At 43.2% G+C, this 11,628-nt stretch overlaps 1 protein-coding gene across 1 annotated transcript in view; it reads left to right on the top strand.

Annotated features, from left to right (window-relative positions):
* The first annotated feature begins 214 nt into the window (after positions 1-214).
* The window catches only part of LOC124743683, a 43,167-nt gene continuing 31,753 nt past the window's right edge, over positions 215-11,628 (top strand). Inside the window, exon 1 of the mRNA XM_047248859.1 lies at positions 215-371. Within this exon, the coding sequence (XP_047104815.1) occupies positions 215-371 (157 nt within the window). The remainder of the gene's footprint in view (positions 372-11,628) is intronic.

The raw sequence follows: 11,628 nt of genomic DNA, 5'->3' as shown, positions 1-11,628 counted from the left end.
CTCGCATACCAGCCGTAATGTACGCAACAATTCCTGTCTGACACCTCGATTCGTCTCTAATGGGCTGTCGACCTCTATCAATGGGAAACGTAAAATCTGGAGAGGGGAAAGTTCAGTTTAGTTTTGACTATTCTAGTCTACAAAATACAGTCAAGTTTCAGAATATCATCTGTCACATAAGCTGACTCCATTTTATTTTGAAAGGTTGAACAACATGGAATGGAACGTGACAACGCTGCAAGCGGATGATCTGAGGCATCATATCCTGTCCCAGTCCGTGCATGCTGTTCGGCGCATCACAAGAGCCATGGTCAGCAGGGTGAAGTGTGAGTGGTGGCGTTATTTTCAGTTTGAGTGGAGGAATATACCTGGTGAGTATATTATTTAGAAGTTCGTTATTGTTAAATAAAGTGTAATGTGCTCATAGGTATTCTATAAAAACTCTCGTCGATGCTTATGGACACATGATGATGGAGTTGCACCACATTTGAAAAATCAGTCCTAATAACAGTGCATAGAAATAGAAACATCAGAAGTAAATAATAATCACACTGGAGAAAAGAAACTGTTCTCTAATCACAACCGATTGCATCTAACAAGAGAAGATGACCAACCTGGTCTCACATACAAAACGCTCACTTGCAAGGTGTGAGCCCCAGCTGTCTATGTCGCGCGGAGATTTGGACGATTGTACGCAGTTAAGACCTTCTGAACACATAGCTTTTCAACGCTCGTGTACCACTTGTTTCTGGCACGCTCCACTGCGTTCGTCCATTGTCGGGGGCTCGAACTACTGTACGGTACGGTGAGTAAGAGGTTCGCGTTTATAGTGCCGGTGAACCGACAAGCGACAGTGTTTCACCTCCAGGAGCAGTATACAGTGACGGTCAAACTGCCACGTTTAAACGTCAAAGCTCGCGACGGTTGTGACCGGTAAGCGTCTTTATATGTGGCTATTCGACTAACTCTTACACGAGGCAAAAGAAACTCTATGAGCGGTTCTTTGTGCTACTATTTGTACCTTGCGATTCAGTTGCGGCAGTCATAGAGAAGACCCGTTAAATGGAGAGAAGAGTAGTTGATTGACGTTAGACTATTCTTTATGAGAGGATGGTGGTGACAATCATGACGATACCCTTTCACCACGATCATTGTCGTCAAACAACTTCATTGGCACAACGCGACGGAGACGTAAAATCACCAACTGACTGTTTAGGAAGCTTGCTTTGAAGAAGTAATATTGTCAGATTTCACCTTGCCTCTGTCCGTAACAGAGACCTGTGTGTGTGTGTGTGCATGTGTTTTATGAAAAACTGCTGCAGAATATGTCCTAAAATATTGCTAAACAGTGTTGACCATATATGCGCATGGCATTGAAATATTATCTGCTCATATTGCTTACCCGTTTTTCATGTTAAATAACGTGTGTTCTACTTGAAGAACAAAGTTTCGAAACACATGGGGCAGACGTGACCGGCTCCACACACGTCTTCCCACACTTGCGACGTGAAGCGGGTCTGAGGGCTCTGGACGTCACACCGTTGCACAGTGCTCTGCACTCGTGCATCAGGCAGCTGCAGCGGGGCGGAGCCAGTGGCAGGCAACCTGCACCTACAGAACTCTAAAAACTCTGCATTCAAGACGTCTAAAATGAGTATTATCTTAAGTATGGCCATTTATTTTAAGAGAGGGCGGGTGTTTGGCATCTAGGGTTGAGATCTCGCAAGTGTACGTTTTTCTCCTTACAAAAGAAGGTCGAGTTAGTTATGTTTACGTGGAAGGTTACAAGTAATAAACATGAAGGTTGAGGACAGATTTCATTCGATGTCAGATAAAGAGAGATCATGCTGACACAGGAGTAGAGCACACCGCCTCTAGCCTCGACAAGGGCCTGAGTTGGCCGACAAAGAGAGTCCACGAGTCTCTCCAGTTGTGTCGTGTTCAGCTGACGTCACTCAACAGGTCCCGTAGAGCCGCCAGACCGCAGCGACGTTGAGACCGCCGCTGCCCACACGCTGGTCGCAGACATTTGCTGTGAGGCTGAGACCGGATGGCTTAGCGGGCATGTCGGGATGCGGCAGGACGGCTGAGTGTTCGGCCGTCCAGCCAGGAGCGTGTCCACGTGGCCCTGTGAACACGGCTGCTGTCTTGGGAGCATCCCCAGGGTACTCAGCATGAAGGTAGCGCACAGTTCCCGATTAAAAAATCACTATGCGATGTGATGCGATCTAGACTGCTCGCTCACTAAACTTCAGCACAGATCTCTGACACGTGACGTTTTAAGACTCCCGTTCATTGTCGTTGCGATAAAAGTGACAATGCAGGAAGGTACTGTAACTTTTACGAAATTTTTAGACCTTTAATGCCATACGCTACAGAGCGTACGGGGATCCACTACACGATGCCAACCCCAGCAGAACAGACACTAAGAGTCGCAAGAAACGACAGAGCCCGTGTCCTTAGAAATAGTGTAAAGTGCGTTATAAAAAGTAGCGGAATTTGGCACATTGTGTACATTTATTTACTTCTTTATGCGTTTATTCCACCTGATAAAATTAAGGTATTCGTGCACTCTCTTATATATAACCTGACATTTCAATGAGTCAACATTACGACATGCGAGGTACACGGGCAGCACACGGTAGTGATAACTATACTACTTCTGATAATAACAACAACAACAATGGAGACACATATGAACACACGTTTCTCTTGATGGGACATGCACAACTGTTGATACACATCCCAGTGATAAAATCAACTGCTGATGTACAATTTTGCAACTGTAGCATGTTATGCTTTATATCAGAATACACATACTACAAAAATTGTAGCTCTGCATCTTTAAGTTGACTTAGATGTAAAACAGTGTAACTGTTTCAAACTGTGGATGCATTACTTTTACATGTTTGTTCGCCTTTCTTTTAACAAATTACATGATAAAAATATCAAAACTTCACGTACTGCAGTTACATAACATTATTGCTTCAGTACAAACAGTCATGATTGCACACGACGTTTCACGTTGAAGCGGAGTGGAAGAGAGGGGAGTCCCTTTCTCTCTCCCTCTGTCGCTCTTTGTTTTAACTCGCAACCGTCGGTAGCTACAGAAAACTCTCGCTTCCCCACGGGAGGTATGCTTCGAAAAGGATCGAGGCACAGGAAAGTTCCATCTGAGGTTACGTCCTGGCGAGACTCTTCTTAATACTCGTACATCTGTATTAATCCGAAGAATTGTCCGATTATCTATGTCTAGTAGTCGAAATCTATCGTTTTCTAAATCCTGCTCTTCGATTGTGTGGCACACCTAGGCCCAGACATAAGCTCAGATGTCAGCTGAATTGCGATCAAGGGTGGATTGAAGTTTAAGAGAATGGTCTGGCAGGATAAATGCGGGAAGCAGTGGGACACTGAAGTGGAGGGCATTCATGAAATGCCTCTGAATTTCTCTTGGGCTGTAGATACTACGTTGATGAATACCACACAGGCAGTTAATCTGAACAGGAATGGACATCTATCAGAAGGGCATCACAGAAGTTGGACAAACAAAGAACTGGCAACCAATGCTGTACAATCGCAATAAAGTCATGAGATGTTCAATTGAATCTTTTACGAGTATTAGAACATGTTACGCGTTTCGGGATTACACCCATTTTCAGACATATGTTACAAACAAGTACAAAACATAAGCAAACAGCATACTCAACACGTCTCAACGTTACAGAAAATGAGATGTGCTCATATGAGTTACATACCGCAAACTTCAACTTCTTCTTACCCAACCATGCGTACATCCTTGACAATTCAAAGAAAGTGTCGAATAATATATGACTGCGGCTCGAGCAGTCTTGAAGCAGAGCGTATACTGACGCTAAACAAGTCAACCAGCAGCGAAGTGCCCTCGGTAGGGGGTACTGTATGGTCATGTGCTCCATGTGTTTGCATGTAATTTAAGGATAATATACTCATCATATAAATCTAACAGGGTGTAATTACGACTAGCAGTCGGAATAGTACTTCTGTACACGTTAACACTAAAAGTTTTTTTTAATTTTTTTTTAAAACTCCAAATTTTTTTACATTGCCATACTATGCCTATAGCCAGTAGTGGCACTAAACACAACTCAAACCATATGTCAATATAAAATAAATAATAGGGAGAGGGGGGGGGGGAGTTTCTTGGTGAATAAACGTTTCAACCTCTCTAATCTCTAAAAGAATACCACCAAATTAAATATAACCAACATTATCCATCATAAACTAAATCCCTGTGATCAGCTCGCGCACACAAACGTCTTAGGCGCCATCTGTTATAGCCAACGGCAACCACATCGGCGGAAGACATCCGCCTATCGAGTTACAGCCAAGTGATACTCATGGGCCATGATTGCCCAAACAGAAGCCAGCAAACAGCAACTTACACCCCTCTACCACATGGAAAAAGTTTAATGGTGAGAGGAAGAGCATTTTCATAAAATCCCAAAAGATACGTGGGCTATACCTCATACATTCCTTATATAAACTAGTGGCACGACAATTGCCCCAGTCCTACCTATGCTATCCGGATACCGGAGAGCTATAGATTTTTAAAAATCAAATACAAAACATTAAAAGTGTTAAAACTTTAGTCTAAAATCAATAAAATAAACCATGGTGTCACCAAAGAGCACCCAAAGGGCACGGTGGTGAAAAAATCTGTAAATGCCAACCTATATGCCCATCTAACGTTCCCTGTATGACGTTAAACTAGCCAACCACTCGGCAAAAAACCTAGCTTATCATAACGGTACGTGGACAGAACACCACCAGCTCCTATAAAATACACAATCATACTTCTAATGAGGGGATAATAGATACCAAGTTCAAAACAGTATCCGTTCAAACAAGCCAGAAAACAAGTTGTTCCCACCGGAAGCCTGTTTATTAAATACTGGGTGTGCAGCGTGCTGTATACGCGCGTAGATCTCCAGATCTTCAAAGTTATCTAAAATCTTCCCTTTAGGTTATAAATGCTGAATTCTTAGGCTATCTTCTATCAGGGCCCGCTTTTGGCCAGTCTCCCTCATATGACACCCCAGCCCACTATTATTACTATAGTTATGCTCTCTAAACCTTGTGGCAAAATTCCTACCCGTCTGACCAATGTATGTCCCAGCACATCCCCCACACTTAAATTGGTATATACCGGATTGCTGAAACTTATCTGTTTTCCCTTCGTCCTTATGTAGTAATATTCCTCCCAACTTCTTCCTTGTATGGAAGCCTACGCGAACGCCAGCCTCCCTGAATGCTCTAGTTATTTTTTGACAACATGGTCCAACATATTCCATTGACACAATATTACTATTTAATTTTTGGCGGCCTGACTGCCGCGTCTTGTTAACAATTTTAGCTCCAAACTCTCGTATGAATTTTTCCTAGTACCCGTTAGCCCGTCGTAATTACACCCTGTTAGATTTATATTCTGAGTATATTATTATTGAATAATATGTGAATGCAGCGCCCCGACACTTTCTTTGCGTTGTCAAGACTGTACGCCTGGTAGGGTAGGAAGGAGTTCAAGTTTGAGGTATGTAACTCATATGACCAGATCTCATTTTATGTAACGTTGAAACGTGTTGAGTGTGCTGTTCACTTATGTTTTGTACTTGTTTGTAACATATGTCTGAAGATGGGTGTAATCCCGAAACGCGTAACATGTTCTAATAAAAGATTCAATTGAACATCTCATGACTTTATTGCGATTGTACAGCATTGGTGGCAAAATTTTTAACATAAAAATTATCGCAGGCCTCAGACGGGATTTTATGTTCTATATATCAAACAAAGATAGATGTAAGGAGCTAACGGAAAAGAAACCTTGGCAAACAGAAAAAACACTGCAACTGATCGGTAAATGTAGAAGGTGCAAAAACGTTCAGAGGAACACAGGAATACAGCAGTATAAGTCACTTGGGGACGAAGTAACTAGGGGTAGATGTGAAACCAAAGCGAAATGGCTTTTGGAAAAATGTGAAGAGAAAGAATAACACATGGGCGTCTGAAAGATTTATTCATTGTACACATTACTCAAAAGAACATTTGACGTAATCTTTAAGAGTGCATCGGGAATTCCACTGTCAAATGCAGAGGAGAGTGCAGGTAGGTGGAGAGAGTAAACTGAAGGCATCTACGAGGGGAGAGACCCGTCTGATGACTTGACAGAAGAAGAAATGAGAATCACAGTGGAAGACACTGGAGATCCCACATAAGAGTCAGAGCTTAACACAGCTTTGGAAGGCAGAAGCGATAGGTAACATACCTTCGGAGTTTCCGAAAGCATTGGCGAAAGTGTCAACCAAGAACTACTGAAGTTGTCGTCTAGAATATACGAGAATGGCGCTATACCATTAGATACAACCCTGAAGATATATGCAGATACTTGCGAGGCCTATCGCACAATCAGCTTAACACCTCATGTATGGAATTTGTCGACAGGAATAATATATACAGAGGAATGGAAAGGATAGTAGAGGATACGATAGATGACGATCATTTTGACTGTCAGAAGGCTATTAGCACGTCTGACATTGTAACTGATGAGGGAAGCAAAACTTGGAAAATAAAATGGACACATTCATAGGGCCTGTAGACCTAGAAAAAGCATCCGGAAATGTAAAAGTCTGCAAAATGTTCGAAATATTGAGAAAAATAAGAGTAAGTTGCAAAGAAAGACGGGTAATACGTACAAGAACCAAGAGGGAACAATAAGGTTGCATGACCAAGAACAAAATGCAGTCCCATCGTCCTACCAACGTATTTGGAATGTTCCATTCTTCACCGATTCTGATGAGAAACTCATCATTTCTTTTCTTATCAGTCAATCTAATTTTCGACATTCTTCTCGAGCACCACATATCAAACGCTTCAGTTCTCTTCTGTCGCGGTTTTCCCACTGTCCATGATTCACTTTCATAGAATACTGTGCTCCAAACTTACACTATGAGTTACTCGTATTCCAACTAAAACCGACATTTAATTGGATAGATAAAAAAAACTACTCACCAAGCGGCAGCAGAGCACACACATAAAAGACTGTTGTGATTGACAAGCTTTCTGGCCAGTGGCTCCTTCTTTAGGTAGGAGGGTTGAAAGGGAAGGAAGAAGGGTGAAGGAAAAGGACTGGAGAGGTCTAGGAAAAGAGGTAGATTTTGGAAAAGTCACCCAGAACCGCAGGTAAGGGGAGACTTACCGTACGAGATGAGAAGGGAAGACTAATTGTTGGGGACTGCATCGGACGAGATTTGAAAACCTAAGAGCTTAAAGGTAGAAGACGTGGTGATATGTACGACAGAGATTACTGCTAAGACATTTATCACAAGTTATAAAGAGTGAGAAGCTAAGTGCATTGTACATAACAGAGGTGGGATGGGGCGGTGTAAAATAGATGGGAAAGACAATGAAAGATGCAGGAAACTGAAACGGAGTGAAGCAAAGAGCAATTAAAGTGATAAAAAGCTGGGTGGCGAGAACCAAGGACATGTTGTAGAGGTAGTTCCCACCTACGGAGTTCTGGGAAACTGGTGTCTGGGGGAAGAATCCAGATGGTGAAACAGGCGCTGGTGTCACGAATGTCATGCTGTAGAGCACGCTCTGTCACAGGATATTGTGAGTTGGCAGTGTATACCCTCACCCTATACCCATTCATGCTAACTGATAATCTGATGGTAGTAATGCCTATGTAGAAGGCTGAACAGTGTTATAATAGCTGGGATATGACTTGTGTCGTTTCGCAGCTGGCTCTCCCTTTGATAGAATATGTTTTCCTAGTTACAGGGCTATTATATGTGGTGATAGCAGGACACACTCTTATTAACTTGTGATCACTGTTTTAGCAGTAATCTCTGTCTTGCATGTTACCCTGTGTTCTTTAAGCTCTCAGGTTTCCAAATCCTGTCCGATGCAGTCCCCAACAATCAGTCTTTCATTCTCATCTTGTACGGTAAGACTACCTGACCCGCTGTTCTGGGTGACTTTCCCAAAATCTACCCCTTTTCCTAGACTTCTTCAGTCCTTTTCCTTCACCCTTCTTCTTTCCCCTTCAACCCTTCTGTCTGAAGAAGGTGCCACTGGTTCCAAAAGCTTGCCAATCACAACAGTCTTTCATGTGTGTTCTGCCGCTGCTTCGTGAGTAGATTCTTTTATCTATCCTATTAAATAATTTTATCGATAATTGTTTGTTTTCGTTGTTACAAAACTGACATTTGATGTTGGTTGACTTCGTTTGGCCAGGAACATCCTCTTTGGATGTTCTTCTCTGCTTTTCATGTTCTCTTTAACTTGGCCATTATGAGTTACTTTATTCTCAAGGTAGCAGAATCTTTCAGTTGGTCTAGATCCTCGGCTACAGTTCTGACCTTAAGTTCAACACTGATCCCATTTCTGCTAGACTACATTCATTTAGTCTTTCTTCGGTTTAGTCTTAATTCATAGAATGTACACATCTGATTATTCATTCTATTCAACACTTCCTACAGTTACCTCTCCCTTCCACTGAGAACTGCAATGACATCAGCTATTCCTGTCATTGATAGCCTTTCAACACGAATTTTAATTCCATTTCTGAACCCCTCGTTTATGTCTGTCATTGCTTCTTCGATGTACAAATCGAATGGTAGGGGCGATTACATGTATGTCTTTCGCCTTTCCTAATCTGAGCAGTTATTGGTCTTCCTATTTTTTCCTCTTGTTTGATCCTACAGACGCTTCTAGATTTTCCTTAAGTCTCGCTTTAATCATCAATCGCCAACCCAGAAGTCCTTCTCTGATGCCTTTACCTTTCCTAAAACCAAATTGATCGTAATCTAACACTTCCTCAATCTTCTTTTTCCTCTTATACACATATTCTTGTCAGCAACTTGAGTGTGAGAGCTCTTTAGGTAATTGTGCGGATGTCCTCGCACTTATGTGCCCTTGCGACATATAGAACTATGTGAATGATATTTTCCAGAGATACTGATTGTTTATCTCGAGAACCAATTTGAATAATAATTTGGCTTCCAAATTTCTCAAGAATTTTCGAAATTCCGAAGAACTCTTCCATATGCCTTCCACATGATTTGATCATGAGTCTTCCTAACCCCTGTTTGTTTCTGTGGGCTGGAGAGGTAGGCAGCTCGACGGCCGCTGCTTCCCGTGACGTCTCACGAGGCCACCTGAGGACAGAGCAGCGTCGACCTGACCGCCACAGGCAAAAGCGACTCCCGCCGCTGAACACCACAGAACGCCCTGCACTGTGCTGCTTGTGGTGTGGTGTCAGTGGTAGCCACAGATCTCAACCCAGGCTATACCGGTCTGTCTGTGATGGCTGGTGAACTTCTCCCAACCCGTGGCTATACATTCTGCAGTCGTTGCCCTACAGCCAGATGCCAGTGTAATGTGTCGGTACGATGCTCTCAAGTCCCTCATGCCGAAGATTCGTTTTTTTTACAAAGTCGTAAAGATGCACGTTCCTTGGACTTTCTCTTTTGCGATTTGCCGCTGAATAATTCCAGTAGCATTAGGAACGCAATAAACATCGTGTACATACATGATTCTCCATCTTTAGCAATGTCTTTTCTGTACTGAAAATAAGCTCGCATAAGGACGAAATGCGAAAAATAATGCAGTATTTTTCTTAAAGACCTCGTATCTGCTATTAACTATAACATTATTTGTTTCCACGACTACAGTTTCGATCCTATGCCCTTTATACAGGTATACAGCAATAACCGAAAAGTGAAGGGCAGATGGCATGTATAGAACGCCACTATCATCCCATACATGAGGCAGTTATATTGCAACCAATGCTAAAAACTGTACGTCACTTGCATTTGGCCACTGGAGGTGTCAAAATTTACGAATCTTCTGACGTGTGCATATCTCACTGTTGTCTCTGTATGTTGAGTCTCCTAACTCAGAGTGCACATCAATTTAGATGAGTGTAAGGATCATAGTTATGGCATAAGGTAAATTTATTGTTACTGATGTTAACATCACTAACATGAATCCCCTCAAATCACTGTTCATGTTGTTTATATGACAACTGAGGCGGTTGGTGGGGAACATATTCACAAATCATTTCTTCTTTGTTCTTAGCAGTGATTATACATCCCACAGTAAACGTTTTATATCAGAGTATCTTAACATCGTGTTTACATTCGTTAACGGAATTTGCCATTCTGTTTACGATACAATCATTTGATGTAAAGAAATAAAATAAGACATTTCTTTATTATGATAGGGCGTAATAGTACATATGGTATCCATCGTATTCACAACAACTTTCGTACATGAATTGATCTACTGGACAAATAAAAAGAAAAAGGAGTACAAAAATGAGATAAAAACATGTGATGGGATACTTGTCACAAATTACAGAACATTATGTGTATCATCATGTAATTGTAAAATGTACTGTTAACATGTAAGGTACTGTACCAGTACAAATGTAGTCATACATTACCATGCTCCTTAGAACGTTTAGGCCGAGAATGGCTTTTTCAGCTACACTTACAAAACACTTTATTCATTTTTTTACTGAATTATTAAAATACACTCCTGGAAATTGAAATAAGAACACCGTGAATTCATTGTCCCAGGAAGGGGAAACTTTATTGACACATTCCTGGGGTCAGATACATCACATGATCACACTGACAGAACCACAGGCACATAGACACAGGCAACAGAGCATGCACAATGTCGGCACTAGTACAGTGTATATCCACCTTTCGCAGCAATGCAGGCTGCTGTTGTCCCATGGAGACGATCGTAGAGATGCTGGATGTAGTCCTGTGGAACGGCTTGCCATGCCATTTCCACCTGGCGCCTCAGTTGGACCAGCGTTCGTGCTGGACGTGCAGACCGCGTGAGACGACGCTTCATCCAGTCCCAAACATGCTCAATGGGGACAGATCCGGAGATCTTGCTGGCCAGGGTAGTTGACTTACACCTTCTAGAGCACGTTGGGTGGCACGGGATACATGCGGACGTGCATTGTCCTGTTGGAACAGCAAGTTCCCTTGCCGGTCTAGGAATGGTAGAACTATGGGTTCGATGACGGTTTGGATGTACCGTGCACTATTCAGTGTCCCCTCGACGATCACCAGTGGTGTACGGCCAGTGTAGGAGATCGCTCCCCACACCATGATGCCGGGTGTTGGCCCTGTGTTCCTCGGTCGTATGCAGTCCTGATTGTGGCGCTCACCTGCACGGCGCCAAGCACGCATACGACCATCATTGGCACCAAGGCAGAAGCGACTCTCATCGCTGAAGACGAAACGTCTCCATTCGTCCCTCCATTCACACCTGTCGCGACACCACTGGAGGCGGGCTGCACGATGTTGGGGCGTGAGCGGAAGACGGCCTAACGGTGTGCGGGACCGTAGCCCAGCTTCATGGAGACGGTTGCGAATGGTCCTCGCCGATACCCCAGGAGCAACAGTGTCCCTAATTTTCTGGGAAGTGGCGGTGCGGTCCCCTACGGCACTGCGTAGGATCCTACGGTCTTGGCGTGCATCCGTGCGTCGCTGTGGTCCGGTCCCAGGTCGACGGGCACGTGCACCTTCCGCCGACCACTGGCGACAACATCGATGTGCTGTGGAGACC

The sequence above is a fragment of the Schistocerca piceifrons genome, unplaced genomic scaffold (genome assembly GCF_021461385.2).
Source record: "Schistocerca piceifrons isolate TAMUIC-IGC-003096 unplaced genomic scaffold, iqSchPice1.1 HiC_scaffold_2510, whole genome shotgun sequence".
Taxonomy (NCBI): Eukaryota; Metazoa; Arthropoda; class Insecta; order Orthoptera; family Acrididae; genus Schistocerca; species Schistocerca piceifrons.
This window is presented reverse-complemented; position numbering and strand designations above follow the sequence as displayed.